We start from the raw sequence: 18,127 nt of genomic DNA, 5'->3' as shown, positions 1-18,127 counted from the left end.
AAGCTGACATGGCGATTCTTACCAACTAGACAAAAGGATGGAGGTAGAAGAAGTATTGAGGAGAATAGGATTTGGAGGAGCTCAGAAGAGGCTGTATATACTTATTCAAACAATTCATTATGCTTCAGTGTCTCACTTTATTGCCCTTAGTTTCATTGGATTTGAACCTCAGTGGACTTGTGGGGATAAAACTGAACTGGATGCCAAATGCTTGGAGTATGCTCGTGGTGACTGTAAGCCTCATTATCTGGAAGATGTCAGCACTATTATTTCAGAGGTAGATATTTCCATTGATCGATTTTACAAATAGACCTGTCACAAAAATGTTGGTTTGGACCAATTTTTGCTGAAAATAAATTATTGGTCCGCCCTGGAAAAAAGTGGTGCTATAATTATAGAGATCGATTTACAGTTATATGCACATTCAACTTTATATGCGTATGCAACAGCTCTTGCTTTTGGTAAAAAAGGCAACACCGTTTAATACAAATGCTTTCAGAAGCAAGGAATCGCTCGTTTTCATCTTGCTCCATTGCACATTCCTTTCATGATGAGCTTGTAGATAGCTGCCTGTGCATGTATAAGTTATGGAGAGAACTCTAGGTTACCATAATTATGCATTGCTCTAAAAAAAAACTGCATTGCTACTAGTCCAACCACAGATTCGAGATTGTCTAAGTGGACTGAAATGTTCAGGGGGGACCATATAATTGTTTTTCAGACCAGACCAAACTTATTGGTCCCTAAACCATATTTTTTCCAGTGACAAACCTTCCAAACATGATGTAGATATCAATGTACTGAACAATCTGATACCTCTCGCAATGGCTTAAAATTGGTAATAATACCGTATAGCTGTATTTACATTTTCGAGGTTTGAAACCTCTCTACTATAGGGGTGGGGTCATTTGAACTTCTATCCTTGAAAATAAAATTCATTTGTATTTATATGCATACAAAATGCATACAAAATGGGTATCACAAGTCCCATTATAAATAAGATAGGCTAGCTGTACTCTGGTACTCAGAATTACATTTTTTATACATGTAGTGGAACCTACTTTGCGACAAGTCCTCACTGGCCAAGCTCTCCCAATCAATATTCTTCAGTGGAGCTATGTTGGGTGCATGGCTCTGGGGAACACTTGCCGATCGAATAGGTCGCAGAAAAATATATTTCACCACAGTTGTTCTTACCGCTGCTATGGGACTTGGGTACAGTGTTGCTCCAAACTATTACATATTTGTCGTATTTAGATTTCTTGTGGCATTGAGTGTTACTGGATTGATTCTCTCAAGTTATGTACTCTCGATAGAGCTCACTGGGACTCAAGGAAGAACAAAGATTGTTATGTTAAGTAATGCTTTTTACTCTCTGTGCCACCCACTACTTGCTACACAAGCTTACTTGATAACTGACTGGAGATTGTTTAGCAGTGTAAGCAGTCTGAGTGGACTCCTAGTTCTTTTATTGTGGAGGTAAGCTGTTAAAATGTTATACATTGTTATTATTACACCTATTTATGATTGTCATTTGAATAAGCTTGTTTATATTTTAAGAGTCATCCCTGAGTCTCCGAGATGGTTGCTGGTAAATGGACAACAAGAGGAGGCTAGAGCAGTGCTGGCAAGACTGGCCTCAGATAATGGAGTCGAGATGCCTGCAGGAGAGCTCAAGAAACCAACTGACCCAACTTCAGCAGAGCCTGTCTCTGTGCTGGATTTGTTCAGAGGAAAGGTTATTCGCCGAAGAACCGTGATCCTGTTTGTAACATGGTTTGCAAACTGTTTAGTATACTATGCTCTAACGATGAGTGCAGGAGAGTTGGGTGGCAATCGATATGTAAATATTGCCCTCGCAGGGCTGGTTGAGATCCCTTCATACATTGCCGGATACTTTTTGCTTGACAGGTGAGATAATTATAAACACTAAAATTAATGTTTGTTACTGTTTATCCCTTTTAGTATTGGTCGCAAGAGGTTACATGGAGTGTTTCTGACCAGTGGAGGGATAGCTTGTCTTGCTGTTGCTTGTATGCAGTGGTTTGGTGAGCTATCTCTCAGTAGGAATATAAAAATATCATTATAATATTATAATTATAGGATATGACAACCGTCTAATAATGACGTCAGTAGCCTTGTTTGGTAAACTGGCAGTGTCAGGCTCCTTTGTTTGTATCTACATCCGACTAGAAAAACATTTGCAATGTGAAAAATTGCTAGGATTGGCCAGGGGAACCACAAAAAAGCGTGGGAACAAGAAATCAGACGAGAGCATAACTCCAATCCGTTACAACGTCAATCACATGTAGCTACTGGTAGTTTTCCCATGTTTTCCCAGCCAATTATGCCACGCAATAATATATTATTTAGTGATGACCAATCCCTATATATTTATTATACATCCATTTTGGAATGTGCGGGCACATAATCATGATGATTTGTGATGAATTGATGTTCCTAATACATGCAGTGTTGAGCACAGGTATACACAGTCCATCCATGTGTAGTAACATGCACGGACCGTACTGGTGACCTGCATGGAATGATGTGGTGGATGGAAGCTGATAGATGGATCTGAAACACAGTCTATTATTTAATATACTATGTATTGTACATGTTCATGACGTTGTAACGGATTGGAGTTATGCTCTCGTCTGATTTCTTGTTCCCACGCTTTTTTGTGGTTCCCCTGGCCAATCCTAGCAATTTTTCACATTGCAAATGTTTTTCTAGTCGGATTCCCTTTCTTTTTAAGTACAGTTTACGTATCATGACATGCATAAGTGGAACGTCAAGAGGCAGTACAGAAGTTCAAGAAGAGAAGACAGGACTGATCAGATATCTTCTCGAATATCTCTGTACTAATAATTAGTATAATATTGCTTGATATGTTGAATTTGCGAATCAGTATTAAATGATAGCCATTTTAAGAGCATGATATCTAGCCAGTGCATATAGCATGCCTGTCAGAGAAAGGGAGCTAGAGCTGAACAGTGTGAAGAAAAGCAACACCTCAGGCTCTGGAAAAGCACTGCTGCACTGATTTTAGGCGCACGGTTTATTAGCCACGCCTATCTATTATTAATTGGCCACAAAGCAATTGCTGAGTCATTAAAGATGGCGGAATTGTCTAGGTATAAGAGAAATAGAGACTGAGAGGTCATCTGCCTCGTGGAAGCAATCGCAAATCTGAAGAAGCGCTTTGTAATCCAGGTTGTAGTCGTTTGGAAACCCTGTGCAGAATGTCCTGGAGATGGCTGTACTTGGAGCAAATGCTGGGCAAGAAACTTACTTACTTACTTACTTACTTACTTACTTAGTCAGTCAGACAAAGAGCGGTGAAACGTAGAAATAGTGCAATTTTTAAAATGACAATATTCATTCATTGAAATGTTCATGGATTATGAAATGAGAGATACAAAGAGAGAAAAGGCTAAATAAACTATCTGTCTAGCCAGTTCCTTGATGTGGCCTTTCCCTGCAGAGATAGAACAGTTTAAACATGAGTCAAAATAATTGAAATATTGCTAAACACGGGCAAACCCACTGCCAATCCTATGTAAAACCTACTGGTTTTACTAATGTACTCAGCTGAACTATTCCCCACCCAAGTCAGAAACATTGGGGCTGGAGTTGCAACAATCGGAGCACGACTGGGAGGATTTTTTGCTCCTATTGTTTTACTGCTGGTAAGTAATTCTTTTTACTACTATTGGCTCAGCGGCCTAATAGAGTTGTGCATTCCCTTAAATCTAATCACTTTAGACACACGAATTTTATTTAATATACGAAATGCAAAAATTCTCTTGCTACAGTGAATGCCTTACATAGCTATGTGCACATTAGGTCGGCTATGGCGTGGGTCTTCCTATGCTGGTTCTGGGATCTGTTGGTACCCTGACCGGCTTGCTAAGCTTCACTCTACCAGAGACGCTAGGTCAACCAATGCCAGAGACACTGAGAGAACTGGAATGTCAAAAGTTTTAGTTTTTCAATAATTTTAATACATCAATCATAATTATAATTATAATTATAATGGTCTATGGAGTTGAATGGATTGTCCTACAGTCAATGTTGGTATTCTTTCATTTTTCGTGCTATGACATTGCATAGCACTCCTGTGTGAACTTTCTTCTCCTTTATAGCATGTTCTATTGGCTTGACAACAGATCCAGCACTTTGGTCAGAAGTGTGTGTTGCTGGGCGAGACATTGGAGGTGTTTTTTTCTTAGTTGTGTTGTAGGAATCCAGGTCCCTGGCTCTAGCTTGCCGCTTAATTTTAAGTAAGTGATCACGTTGCCGTTTGAGATATGCCTCCCTGCTTTTAAGATCAGAAGGTAATTGTACCTGCACAGTAATAGCACATGTAGCGTATAGCACAAAACATCAATCTTAAGCTATAATCATAATTATGAGCATGAATTGTTATAAGTGTTTGCATGGAATTTGTTAAAGCCTTTCATCAGGTACGTTGAAACAGCAAACCTTGTTTGCATTAAAAAAAAATACGGTACTAGCCTCTACCCCACGCCGATATACAATATTTTAGGGTGAAAAATACTGCCTCGTGTTGATTTAGCTTAACTCCAAGAATTCAGTACAAAGGCAAGCTTGATCCTGCCAATAGAAGTCAAGGAACCAACGTGGGCTTAATGGGGGAGGTATAATACCACATTGGTGGTTTTGTTTAGCAGACTCCGATATATCAATATTGGTCATGTGTATTGTATAAATTATAGTGTTTGACACGTACTGAAACTTTTTGTTGTTCCTCGGCCTGCTCGTACTCATTTTTGGCACTTCGTAACCACATAGAGGCTGCCTCTGATGTGGAAGTGGACACTGCATGCATTGGGGACATGGAAACTAAAGGTGCTTGTTGTGTTGTTTTCAGTGAAGTTTTGACTGATTGCTTCTCTAGGGTAGTTTTCTTCTTATCGAAAGAAGTTTCAAATTTCGGCTGCTTTTCTTTCTCAGAATCTGGGGACATGGAAACTAAAGGTGCTTGTTGTGTTGTTTTCGGTGAAGTTTTAACTGATTGCTTCTCTAGAGTACTTTTCTTCTTGTCGAAAGAAGTTTCAAATTTCAACTGCTTCTCTTTCTCAGATGCTTTCAAAAGCCTCAAGCTCTCATTGGTGGCAATATTGATCAGCTTCTCCATCTCTTCTTCATCTAGAGATTTTTGGGCTTCAAATTCTCTCTTTGACTCTTTCAAGGCTTGTTGAATTATTTCTTCTTCGTTGCTTAGATTTTTATCAAGAGGAGCAGTGGGTGGAAGCAAATTTGGGTCGTAAGCATCCGGGGCATGTCCAAGCTGGGTTTTAAGAAGTTCAAGTGCTTGGAATTCGAGATCAATATTTCTTTGCACCATTAGAGAGTTAAATAGCACAACATTCTCAGCTGCTAACACTTGCTCCAATGGCTTCTGTAAGGAACGAATTTATATAGCATGTAAGTCACGGTAGTATACATGTCATGGTAGTATACATGTACATGTCGGTATATACCCAGCCTATTAATTATTATACTGCTTACAAAAATCACAATTTTCACGGTCTGGCTATATACATATGGCTGTTGAAATAAATGCACGAAATCACAAGGTTCAACCTACTCATTTAAATGTGCACACCGAGGTATATATATACAGTACTACGTGTGTGTCTCTGTGTTTAGACCAGCTGTTCATATATTATGATAATACTTCTGTTTACTTCGAAGCTAGGCCATTTCAGATTCATATGTAGCAAAATATGTTGATATATCAATATAACTTAGCTACAATGTACATGTATTAGGAGTTAGCTCTGCACTAGAATGCTAGCTAATGGCAGCTGCAAGAGTGAGGAAAATAGCTGGACTGCTTGATGTGAATGCAACCATGGACTTTGGATTGGCAACCTTCTGTACCGTCTTAGCAACAATCAGGGTCCCACTCATGCCATTCAAAATTAAATAGCAAAACAGTGTTTCATGTGCTGCTAGCTTTCCACCGAGGCAGAGGTATCAGCACCCGCAGTAGTTTCATCATAATAATTATGTTTCTGTGCATAAATACACACATCCCAAAATAATAGCCCCTGGGATTGACGTTACAGGTAAATTCAACTTACTTGATATAATGCCCCCAAGGTTTGACTCTGCACACAGGCGTGTCCCAACTGCTCCGCTGTGATTCCAAGCTCAGCTGTGAACTTACTAAGCAGTTGATCGACCTGTGGGTATCAGTATTAAATAAGCATCTCTTTGAACATTTTACTTACCAACGTGTTGTAGTGATTGTGAATGTCGACGTAGACGAACTTGTCCTCATCTCCTGGATTGAACACTACAAAGAAGAAATTACTAAAATAATGCCCCTGGTTTTCTATAAACACGATGGTGTATAGGCCTTGGCAAATTACACTTTTTATTTCGCCTATTATTCTTTTTGACTATAATTATATTCTCAAAAAGTCAGCCTATTATTACTCCAAAGACATCAATGAAAAGACAATTTATTTGTACACGTAGTTGTATTGATAGCACTACCTGAGGTATTATAGCCTCGCTCCCAGCCTCGCTGTGTCTCTAGCTAGTATATATTTTTTAAATCGGCCTGGGACCGAGGCTATACCTGAGATAGTATTACAGAAAAAATGAAATATAATCCTCTGTACCGAAAGAGAAAATACTCCTCCATGCCTGCTTAGTGGCTAGTGCGTACGGTACAGATCTATTGTCTATCTATAAGATGTGAAATTAGGTCTGATGGTCAAATTATGCTAAGTGACCTATTATTCTCAATTATGCTTGTTGCTAAAAGTCTCCCTATTATTCCAAAAATTATGCTAGCATAATTTTCCAAGCCCTAATGGTGTAGTCATATCCCCAATATAAAAGCAATGCATGCTAAAACCAATGCGGCTTGTTATTTACTTTAATACTCTCTTAGTCTAGCTGTTCGACGTCACTGCTTCAAGTGTGACGTGCAAATGGTGGCCACTAAATTAATTTATTCACCTATACGTACTAACTCGACACTTTAACAACTTTGCTCAAAAGTTAAATAACCAGGCTCTATTGTGTGCTGCAATTGCATCCAATTGCACAACATGATTGATACTAAAAATGGTTTTTTTTAACTTGTATATAATTATAGAGTTCGTAATGGCTGCTCCCGTGCATCTTTTTTTGTCTGCTGCTCTACCAGTTCTAGTGCAGAGAAGTATTAGACTCTCTGACCAATCCCATATCCACAGATTTTTAAAATGGAACTGTTTTAATATGGCATTTGTAAGTCTTAAAAATCTGGTTGGACTTAATGCGAAAGTGTTTTACGGGGGTTCCTAAGCATTACAAAACGATCAATTTTTTCATCGTGGAATGCGTGGATAACTTATTGCTGAGGATTTTTTGGTGTGTTAACTCAAAAAAGGAAAAGAAGTTATGCAATGCAGCTTATGTTGTGCAACTTGTTCCATTCGATTTATCTGACATATTCTGTTATCCGGCCTGCCTCAAGGTGTCCGGGTTCTACTACATGTATACCTGCTGGCTAGTTTGAGTTGGAAGGCTTAAATTATGGCCTGATTACACACACATGTATAAGAAGAAAAGAGTTTCGAACTACCGATACCACCTCTACACAAAAACGGTGCACAAAGTAACATGACTCGTACGTGATAAAGTATTGGAAACTTACTAGTAATAATCTCCTAGTAAAATTAATGTTTACCGTGACGTTTTTAGGGGTGTGGTAATTGAACAATGACATCAATGACATCTTATTCTAGCTAGTCGTTCGCGTTCATAGCTGCTCACTGCACACTGATATGAACTTCACAAAAATCATCTAAATAGAGACAATAGTCGGATTGATCACATCTTCACTTGCACTCTTTACTCACACTTATTACTACACCCCTAAAAACGTCACGGTTAACTTAATTTCAAATTATGTGCATTGTGTAATGTATGGAGCGCAAACATCATCAATTGCGAGTTGCTCACGTGCAATTGACAGGATGTCACGTTACTTTGTGCAAAGTTTTTGTGTAAAGGTATCGATAGTTCGATACTCTTCTCTTCTTAATACTTGGTATAATTATAGCAGATCTATATACCTTACCAACACAGTTCTTATCAATAAAATTATTGATAGGAGATGTCCATCCAGGAGATTGCAAGAAGCCAATCAAACCGTCTACAATCCAAACTTCCATGTCCAGGACTGTGATATCTCTTTGTTTTCCAGTTGTCAAGACTACGCAGCCAAAATCCACGGGGTCGTTTCTTGTCAGGAGAATGCACGGGGTCTGTTTGCAGCATCATGCTGTGCCATAACGCATGCGCACTATTATAGCAACTACAGGATAACTGGATAGAAATTGTACTTTAGCTAGGTCTGTACAATTTTATGTCATTTTCTCGGCGAGTGTACTCCCTTGCGATCGGCCTGCAATAGAAAGAGAGAAACTAATTATAATCCTCACAGCAATATTATTTTTGTCTGTTTGTGGGTTAAAATACTTTGTAGCGGTCGACGATCGCTTCATTCATAGATACTATACATGTATTTACAGTATGCTTCATTCGTGTAAAATATTTGAGCTCAGGGATTCAAACGAAAACCCCAAAATTACGATAATTATGGTACAAAATAATTATGAACATTCTCTACGGTTAATTATGTCGTCCATTCGATGTATGCAGAACGCGACTTCCTACCTGAAGGGCATATAATTATTGGCACATTAATTTGCTGCCTCGAGTTAGTCAGGGTGCATGTATCATTTTAGTTGTCATCATAGAGTGGCACGCAGGTGTTTGTGACCGCCTTCCCACATGGGTACAGCAGTTACTAAACAGATCGAAAGTCACATTACTTTCTGCAGACCTATCTCGATCTATTTGCTATATGATTATGGGCTCTTGAGTCTTAACTTGTACTGTCAGATCAAAAGTTCAAACCAATATGGCTGTTAACGTTGCCGTGTGATTTAAAAACCCGCCAGGGACTATTACCCTCACTACTTTTGGCCAGTCCACTTACATAGACTTTGAAAAGTGACTCCAATTATATTGACACTGTCGTACTTCCTACCTGGGGGAGATTGGACAGGTCAGCATTACAACACATTGATAAATCCTCACACATACATAATTCACAATAGTGTAAGCATAGCTCCTACTTTCTCTAAAACAGTCTTAATGGGAATAGCATCGACTGATCCACTCCCCTTAGTGATACCATCAACTATGCCCAGAGAGTCATTCATGTACTCCAAAAGTAACACAACCTGCAGGAATAGATTAATTAGATCAAGCACCTCATCTGTGAATATACCTGTTCATTGGATGGGAGGAATTCCGAAGATTTAAACGGCTGAGGAGCCTCCGCATTGATTGCACGACATGTATATCTCCAATGAATAGGACACTGGGAGACAGCATACAGTCCAACAGAAATCGCATAACCAGCCCAGTCGGAGATTCCAGCTGCAACAAGATGATCTGTTGGAGTATGGCAAGCAATGACATCACCGAAATTGATACTCTCGGCAACTCTTTCCCTAACTTTCCCCATTCCAAGTTCATTTCCACCATCTCCAATTCCAATAGTGCTCACTAGCGGATTTGAAGCAGCATACAAAAACAAATCATCAATGGGATCTACAAACATAGATATATCTTTTTTCTTCATCGTACGGTATGTTCCGTCTGCTGACCTTCCAGCTCGTTCAATAGCTACAAGACAATCATAAATCGGAAAATCTTTTGGTGAAGTTTCCATGAGCTTTGTAGCATTCTCAAAGGAGATAACAGAAATATTTGATGTCAACGCTCCAAGTGAAAACATCTTCTGCACGCACTTCTCCAAAATACTATGAGTTGACTGATCGGATACTAGGCTCACTTGCTTGCCAAGAGCTAACAAAGCTTGACACATTGACAGAGCTCCACATATGCCATCCGTCTCTTGTTTCTGCGGTAGATCAACATTGGCAGGAAACCCAGTGGTTATCAAAACCCTTTTGGAATGGGAAAGGGAAAGCACAGACTTCATAAAATCATGCTCCACTGATAAGTGAGCTATGCCCCGTTTACCTGGATCATCAAGTAGTGATTTTTCAAGCTGAGAAAGTATGGCAACAGTTTTGCTTCCAATTATCGAGGCAAAGTATGGATCCTGTGGCCTGGAAAGTTGAACAACTTGTATCGTTTCGGTAAATATCTTCCTTTCTGCTTTTGTATCTGCTATAAACATTGACCCGGGGTAATGGCAAAAGGTAAGCTTGGGTTCTGAAGGGGAAAATGATCAGTAGTAAAGATTATTTTTGTATTGCAATCACATTTGCTTTTCTAACTTACTTGCTGCTGTGATGGCGTTTGTGTTTGATACACCACATGCCCAGAAAACAAAAACAGAATCGTCCTCAAGAGTGACCTGCCAATCTCCTTTGTCAGGCTTGGTGATGTCAGTGATTCCTATTCGAAGTGGATCGCCGATATGAACGGGAGCACCGTGGTGATGTGGGTATTGTGCCGTAATAGTCACAGCGGTGTTAAGAAGAGATTTTTGAATCGATCTCATGCTTACCATCATCTGAATTCCAGCAAATGGACCAGCATCTCTAAGCATCACATCTGTACAGTACATCGAGCAATTTTTTCCTGCTTTGACATTGGATAGTTCAATGCCATTTTCAATCAGAACATGCTCAAAGGTAAATGAGCAACCAGTGTAAAAACACACAACATCACCCCACGTAGAAGAGAATCCATCTAAGTCCATCACATCATCAACCATCTTTCCATTGGCGTAAATTACATACCGAGGAATGTCCCATCTGCAAAAGTTTATTAATATTTAACTTTCGGTGGTTGATATGCCCTTGATAACATGTAGTAGCATACGTGAGAATCATATACTTGTGTTTAGGCTGAGATAACCAAACAACATCTCACGCATAAAATAATATTTTTAATGTGTTCGAGCCTTTAAAACTAGTGAGTGTGCGAATCAGGTGGCATATTTATTTACGGTACCAAAATGATTACTGACTAATGATTAGGTAACAGCCGTGTGGCAAGGAAGGTAGCTTATTTAACAACAGACCCCGTAAACATGAGTATACTTTGTTTTTAATTATACTGTATCGCAGGTAATTTTCGTCTGAACCACTAAGTTTAATATTTTGTATTCTACAGCTCAGAATGATAGCGTAGAGTATAACAATTTTGCAGTTTTAAGTATTATTTAGAACACGTGCACCTAGCCAAGATTAAGGTTACAGTAAAAAGTTTGCTCATGAATATTCATGATTTTCGATTTTGTGAAACTATAAATGCCACGATAGAAGTTTGAAGCACATAAATATATTGGTGTATGACGTACAAGTATCAGTCTTCAAAAGATTTTTCAGTGGAAGCTCTGAGTGATCAAGTTACTAGAAACAATACAAACTAGTAGTCATTTTAAACTTCAAAAACACTTCTAGCTCTGTGTTCTTGCTCTTATATGATGCTTCTTACCATTCTGGAGGGCGGGTCAAAGCATTTTTCTCACTAGGATAAGAAACTCTCACAAAATAATACTTAAAATGGCGGTCGGAGCCAAGGAAAACAGCCTCTTGTGAGCTTTTAGAAGCCTTTTTTCGAAATATCTCTTTGACCCGCCCTGCATATAGTGAAACTACAGTAGACTGTACCTAAGCTATCTAGTCTATTCGAGCCATGAAATGACCGACTACTGCATTTCAGCTGGACTTCCTCACGGTCACTAGACCTAGCTCATGAATAATTAATGAGCAAATGGTTTACTGTAACCTTTAGTGTTTAATCTCTGTGTGCCGAGGATGGACTTGAGGTTAACGTGATGCACCAGACACAGCCGAGTGCATTACGTAACCGAGAGTCAAAATTTACTTTGTAGCGTACTAAACGTTGCGTACTGAACGTTTCCATAAGGGTTGTTTTCCTAGGCCCTGCTAATAATTAATTGACTAAAATAATAATTATATACATTTGGGGAAATGATCAACCTTAATAAAAAAATTATACGTAATTATGCTGAAAGCTCATGAAACAATGCAGCTGTGCAGCTCTTTTGCATACTAGCCTTCTAGTTATATCAACAGGTTTTGCTATGCACACGTTTGAATAGGTAAGCAAAACTAAAAGCCTATACCCTATTACTAGAATCATTAAACATATGCGAAAGTTGATCACTTCCGCTACTTCAAGTGTAACTGTCAAGCAGCTATAGAAGTGGTAACACGCACGCACGCACACACACACACACTCACAATACGCTGCACATGCGCATATAATTATGCTTATAATTAGATGGTGCAAAGGAATTTTTTTTATCACTGCAGTGTCTGAATGCATTGTGTCTGATTATTCTTGCACTCGTGCTTGTGTCTCAACACTCGGTCCCATGCAATATTATTACCATGAGTGCATCAATCTAGTCTCATGATACCAGCCGATTCTCATGAATAGCGTAGGAGGGAGAGAACCGTCCGGTTACTCCGGGTGTTCTGTTCTGTCACCCAGGAATGTTATGCGCACTAAATACCGTATAGCGGGAATCATTTTGAGGCACTTAAATTTCGTGGAATGGCCTCTAAAAGCATTTCGTTGAATGAATTTCATAGGTTGACTGCTTAGCGGAGGCCACGCCTTTAATCTTTGCACGTTATAGCTAATTAAAAAACCATTTTCGTGGACTTAATTTTTGTGTAGGATTGCTAACCCACGAAAACAGTGAACCCCTTGAAAATTTCGCGCTATACGGTAAAACTCTTGTACTCCTGAAAGCTATCTTACATTCTTGTGTAAGCATTACTCTACCAACATTTCATCTGACGAACAGAAAAAGTATGCCCAGAGTAACTAGACGGTTCTCTCTCCCTCCAATGCAGTCGCTTACCGGATGGTATCACGAGACTATGCAATCTAACCTCCTTCACTGGCCTCCCCTGAAGAGAAGGCCTACTACTGACTGCTTGTGCATGCGCAAAATTATTGGATATTTTATCCCGTGAAATTTCCTATAATACTGAGAAAATATCCTGACAAAGTAGTAAAAAACATGCATACACAGAGCTAGAGACAGAGCTGTAGTTTTTTGTACAGTTATTTTAGAGTCAGTAGCAGTACTTTTCATCAAAGTTAGTATGAGATGGGCGCAGCCTATACCAACTGTACTTCTTCTAAAAGAGGCGCCCTTCTAATTATGCGCCACCTAGACTGAAAAATAAATTTTGAGGTCTCCATATAGAGCTTCAGGTGCAGGGTGTCATACAGGGGGGAAAGGGGGATACCCCCCCCCCCTTTTTTTGCTGACTGAGGGTCCATAGCTGGCAATTTTACATACTATAAGGGTATTGAAATAACAGTTTACCTTTTTTTTAGCAAAATTTTCTGGTTACTTTTCTTATTTCCCCCTCTACTTCAAAATCCTGTATGACACCCTGAGGTGGCTACATAAATTATTTTTTGGTGGCGCCTTGCTAAATGGAGGCCAGTATCACTTCTATTTTAAGGTTGTGTGAGACACCTCCTCCACCTGTAGTTGCCACAAAAAGGCCAGTTGGAAGGCCAAGGATACACTCAGGATCATTTTACAGACCTGTGAACCTCGAGTTCCATAATTTTTTTAGGGCGGCCTGAAATTGAGGATACCACTTGCTCAAATAACCTTTATATAAGGCGCCCTTCTAATTATGCGCCTCTATTTTTCTATCTCTAATTATAGCCCTAGCTAATATCGTAATTATTAAAAAGCGGCACCTCTTTTAGAAGAAATACGGTAGGCTCTTGTCAGCTTTCACTCCGTTCAGACGATTGTCATCCACACTGTTGCAGGGCATTGAGTCTTTTGTTAACATAGAAGGCTAAGGGTAGCTATCAGAATACTATCAGATGGGCTAGAAACAATTCAATCGAAATTAATTTCTATCTACTTCCTTCAATCCACCACTTCCGTTCGTTGTGACGTCATTGTTTTATTGAGCATATACGATGTTATCCAAAGCCTAGATTAGATTAGCGACTGCGCGGCGCTGGGCCTTGGATCGAGGCTAGCATCAATCATGCACTCAATATCTACCAGATGGGTCAGACAACAACTTACTTAATGTCTGAGTCTTTGGCAAGTGGAGGAGCGTAAATCTCACCAGGATTACTTCGATACAGGAGAGGAAAACAGCCATAATTATTGCGACAAAACTTCTCAAAATCATCCGCAAGACTTGATGGTAACATGGTCACATTCGCTTGTTCATAGCCAACACAAAACCCACTAGTAGTTCCATAATAGCCATTTCTACGGAAAATGGCTCTAGCATCTTTTGGGGAAAACCTGGCTGCATTTGCTGGAGCTGAAATCGAAACAAGCTTGGTGGCAGACATTTTATTACGGTAGCCTCGTTCCCAGGCCGATTTGTCTCCAATTTAACGCTATGTTGCAATCAAGAGTTCTCTATCATAAACTCTTGATACAATACAATAACTCCCTAGCTCGCAGTTACTCCTTTTTTTGAAAATGAGTGATTGGTTATTAGCCACATGCGCTATGCACAGAGCCAGGAGTACATTCATGTACTCCTGACAGAGAACATTACTGGGACGACAGTTTGTAAATGTGCTCCATCTTCGTCTGCTCCTGGTGTGGACCACAAATGAAACCAATGCACTTGTAGTGATCGATTCAATGCATGCACGTACATCGGACCTTTGATAATACGGTGGTACAGTAGACAAATTCCGGATGTAATTTTCATGTTTCTGGGTCAATCTAAAAATCAGTATCGGTAATTGAAAACTGCAACGAATGTCTAACTACTTGGGAGTACCAATAACATAATTTCACAAACCAAATTAATGCCGAGGGTTTGCACTTATCTAATTACACAGTCTGTAATTTCACTGTTTAGCTCATTTTGCTTGTACATGTATTAAATTCTAGTGTATAGTGCATGAGTGTACAGCCTCGCGTCAAAGCCGCATGGCTAACGTGCAAGTTTGAGCTTTTTAGCTTTTGTTTACTTTTAACATCAAATTAAATACTACAAACACAGCAATATCGCATCCAGGTGAGCAGACTCAGAATACACAGGACGACAGACAGACAAACTGACTGACTACTGCACCTCGAGGCTCGTTTTCTGACCAGACTTTCTTTTCTAAAGCGCGGCCTGGACCCGAGACTAAAACTGACTCACAGTAGTGCCAACAACAAGTTTACATTTACACATGGTGCAGTTCAAAATAGAGTCGTGACTTAGGTTAATTGTGTAATCGAGTTAACAAGATGTACTATGTATTAATTTTAGTGACCGTAATTAGCTAAGGTCCAGTATACTTCGCACCTCCTATGGTAATATAATATAGCACGTCCATGGCGTCGTCATATTGCATTGGGGCTATTTTTCGAATAACAGCCTCAGCTGTTAAAAACTGGCGAGAACTGCATGTGCATCATACAGTAGACTCTTGTTAATCCGGCCACCCTTGGGACAGTGCAGCTTTGGCCAGAGTTACAGCGAGGTAGCTGCATTTTAAAAAATAGCCACGGCAAAAAAAAACAACCTTACAATCATTATCTAATGACTATTTTGCAAACTGTCTCGAGGATAACGAACTCTCTCACCCAAAATTATCTGGCCCTAGCTAATAAACGTATAGAAGACCTAGTTTTGGGGCAGCCAGCACTGGCCAGTATATAGAATAGCGAGTGGCCGCATTTCAGGGCGAGTTTTGGCAGTAAACATAATAGCTAGCAATTAATCTAATCTATGCCAAACCAAATGGCCGGTATATCGAGGTGGCCGTACTTTTGAGAGCCGGAATAGCGAGAGTCTAATGTAGAAATCAATAGTATGGTTATTCGCGCAATAAGCATTCATAACAAGCAGTGGCAAGGTAAACAGCACTCGGCTTCACCTCGTGCAATTGCAATTGCATGTTTGTTACTTGTGCTACTATTAAATCCCATAATTATAATTTCACTCTTAACCATACTATAAACGCATATTGTCCTATTATTCACTGTGATTCGTACAGTGATTAATTGCGTATCAGTAATTGCACGCCGTCATTAACAACGTGCAATTACTGCCTTGACGATCGCACGTTCGAATAACGGCAAATTCTTTTACTGAAACTGCATCACAAACGATTAACAATCATTAGACACTATAGTTGATAAGATCTACATGGGGGAAAAGTGCCTCAGAGCAGGTATACTATGGGACTGCTATTTACTTAGTATAATACCTAGTATTCTGTTGTCAAGTAATTGTATTGTAGTCAAGCGGTTCCTTGCATTCGCACTAGTATCTGAGTTAGACACTGTTTTGGAGTTGTCTATGGGATAGAAGCCCAAAGGCACTGATTTAGTATCCCGAGCGTAGCGAGGGTACTGAAGTGGCTGAGGGCTTCTAAATCCCATAGACACCTCCAAAACTATTACATAGTATGGCTACTCGTGCAATAAGGGATTAATAGCACTCATAACAAGCACTGGCAAGGTTAATACACTCGGCTACGCCTCATGCAATTAGTATCCTTGTTACTCATCCCATATTGCACTCTTCCTAATTATACATCTGTACTACAATTATTTTAACGAGTTAAAACGTTTTTTAGCCTCGTGAACTCACGAAAGGGAAGAGCTTTCAAAAATACGTCGCACTTAAGAAACTAAGTTAAAACCATACAAAGAGAAAAAAAATAATGAACAAGTTAGACTCCTATTGTAATAACATTGTCAACAATACAGACAAACTTGCCTGACTGTAGTAACAACATGTCAAATCACTCCGGCTTACGAGCCCGAACTAGCACTTCTGTCAGGAGACGATGATTGAAAGCCCATAAAATAAGTTCATCCAGAATACGACAAAGAATATACGTAGTGAACCAGCCCCTAATTTTGGTCAACTCTTTCAGAATTTCGGGTCGAATCGACTCTTCATAGTAACCAGGGATGCAGTGTTTTCCAATGTCTTTCACTTCAACATCAACAAAGCCGGCTTCCTCAACACGCTTCTTGAAAACTTCAGGAGAGCACCAGTTTTCTAAAGGTGCGTTCCACAAGCTTGAACAGATCCGTCCAAAGAAGTTTTCGATAAAATTCCTAGGAGGCGTTGGCATAGCATAATCAGCCAGTGACATCCAGCCGTTAGGCTTCAAAACACGAAAAGTCTCATTGAAAAAGTTTTTCCGATATCTGTAGTGAACACCACCCTCAATAGAGAAGACGTGGGTAAAACTGTTTTCATCGAAAGGAATCTGTGTAGCACTTCCATAGTGAGCTGCTAAATGATCTTCCAAGCCACCCTCTTCAATACGCTTTTTGCAAATGATATGGTGGGTGAGTGTGGCTTCTAGCATGTCGATGTGTTCAGGTTTGTACTTATTGTAGAAAAAAATGTCTTGAGATCCCATACCACACGCTATGTCCAGCAGCCTGCTATCTTTGCCAAGACGTACAGAATCTGCCACTTGAGAGAGAAGACCTTCACTTGCCTTGATGTAGTCTTTGTTTGCATCGACCCAGTATCCAAAGTTCAAATAGCCACCATGGAAGTCATGCTTCTCCGTCACTCCAGTTCCGTAAAATTTCTCGACATAGTATTCATGCTGGCTTTTTTTCCACTGTGTGCCTTCTTTTGCAAACTCTTTTTTCTCTCTTCTTTTGAAATCAGCAGCTTTCCTCTGCCTGCTCACAAAACTGTAAGCCACATACACAATTAGAGCTAAAACTGCAGTGCCAACACCGTACAAAATGAAAGACATTTTTTTGCTAGCTAGAGTGCATATACGCCCAAGAGAGAATTAAGTAGAGAGAGTATAACTGTACGGTAGCTCTACTGATATACTTTACCTTTACGTGTGTGCAAGGTCACCCTTCAGAAGCGACATCACACCACGTACCAGAATCCTATGAATGTCAGACCACCACATGCACATGAGGGAACATGTGCCACCACGATTCATATACCTGCCGCACCTCGGTATGACCGCAAATTAGCTGCAAACTCTTCTTGGCTGCATGTAGACGTACTATAGTATAGACTGGTGTGATCCCAAACATCAGCAGGAAGTAGACTGGATCATAAAGGTAGAC

General features: G+C 39.8%; 4 protein-coding genes across 8 annotated transcripts; 1 reads left to right on the top strand and 3 right to left on the bottom strand.

Annotated features, from left to right (window-relative positions):
- Positions 1–34: 34 nt before the first annotated feature.
- LOC135349022 (solute carrier family 22 member 15-like) lies at positions 35–4,126 on the top strand. Of its 2 annotated transcripts, XM_064547470.1 has the most exons (7): positions 35–277; positions 1,052–1,479; positions 1,561–1,911; positions 1,966–2,048; positions 2,104–2,185; positions 3,587–3,692; positions 3,850–4,126. In XM_064547470.1, exons 1-7 carry the CDS (start codon positions 38–40, stop codon positions 3,988–3,990), a joined length of 1,431 nt encoding a protein of 476 aa, XP_064403540.1. In that variant the 5' UTR covers positions 35–37; the 3' UTR covers positions 3,991–4,126. The 2 variants fall into 2 exon arrangements, with proteins under 2 accessions (XP_064403540.1, XP_064403541.1); XM_064547471.1 differs by lacking the exon at positions 2,104–2,185 and having other exon boundaries at positions 3,595–3,692.
- On the bottom strand, positions 3,971–8,415 carry LOC135349026 (cilia- and flagella-associated protein 36-like). Its single transcript, XM_064547474.1, has 5 exons — positions 8,114–8,415; positions 6,267–6,331; positions 6,117–6,218; positions 4,757–5,428; positions 3,971–4,350 (listed from the first exon to the last, which is right to left on the bottom strand). The coding sequence occupies exons 1-5, from the start codon at positions 8,205–8,207 to the stop codon at positions 4,072–4,074; spliced, it is 1,212 nt and encodes a 403-aa protein (XP_064403544.1). The 5' UTR covers positions 8,208–8,415; the 3' UTR covers positions 3,971–4,071.
- Positions 8,416–9,040: 625 nt separating this feature from the next.
- On the bottom strand, positions 9,041–14,446 carry LOC135349018 (D-glutamate cyclase, mitochondrial-like). 4 transcript variants are annotated; one of them, XM_064547463.1, is made up of 5 exons: positions 14,129–14,446; positions 10,357–10,835; positions 9,332–10,287; positions 9,145–9,284; positions 9,041–9,088 (listed from the first exon to the last, which is right to left on the bottom strand). In XM_064547463.1, the coding sequence occupies exons 1-4, from the start codon at positions 14,404–14,406 to the stop codon at positions 9,150–9,152; spliced, it is 1,848 nt and encodes a 615-aa protein (XP_064403533.1). In that variant the 5' UTR covers positions 14,407–14,446; the 3' UTR covers positions 9,041–9,088; positions 9,145–9,149. The 4 variants fall into 4 exon arrangements, with proteins under 4 accessions (XP_064403533.1, XP_064403534.1, XP_064403532.1 ...); XM_064547464.1 differs by having other exon boundaries at positions 9,041–9,084; XM_064547462.1 differs by lacking the exon at positions 9,041–9,088 and having other exon boundaries at positions 9,108–9,284.
- A 2,169-nt stretch (positions 14,447–16,615) lies between these two features.
- On the bottom strand, positions 16,616–17,943 carry LOC135349029 (erythromycin 3''-O-methyltransferase-like). Its single transcript, XM_064547479.1, has one exon. The coding sequence runs from the start codon at positions 17,794–17,796 to the stop codon at positions 16,813–16,815; it is 984 nt and encodes a 327-aa protein (XP_064403549.1). The 5' UTR covers positions 17,797–17,943; the 3' UTR covers positions 16,616–16,812.
- Positions 17,944–18,127: the final 184 nt, after the last annotated feature.

The sequence above is a fragment of the Halichondria panicea genome, chromosome 15 (genome assembly GCF_963675165.1).
Source record: "Halichondria panicea chromosome 15, odHalPani1.1, whole genome shotgun sequence".
Lineage (NCBI taxonomy): Eukaryota > Metazoa > Porifera > Demospongiae > Suberitida > Halichondriidae > Halichondria > Halichondria panicea.
The sequence above is the reverse complement of the archived record's forward strand: the minus strand, read 5'-3'. Positions and strand labels throughout refer to the sequence as shown.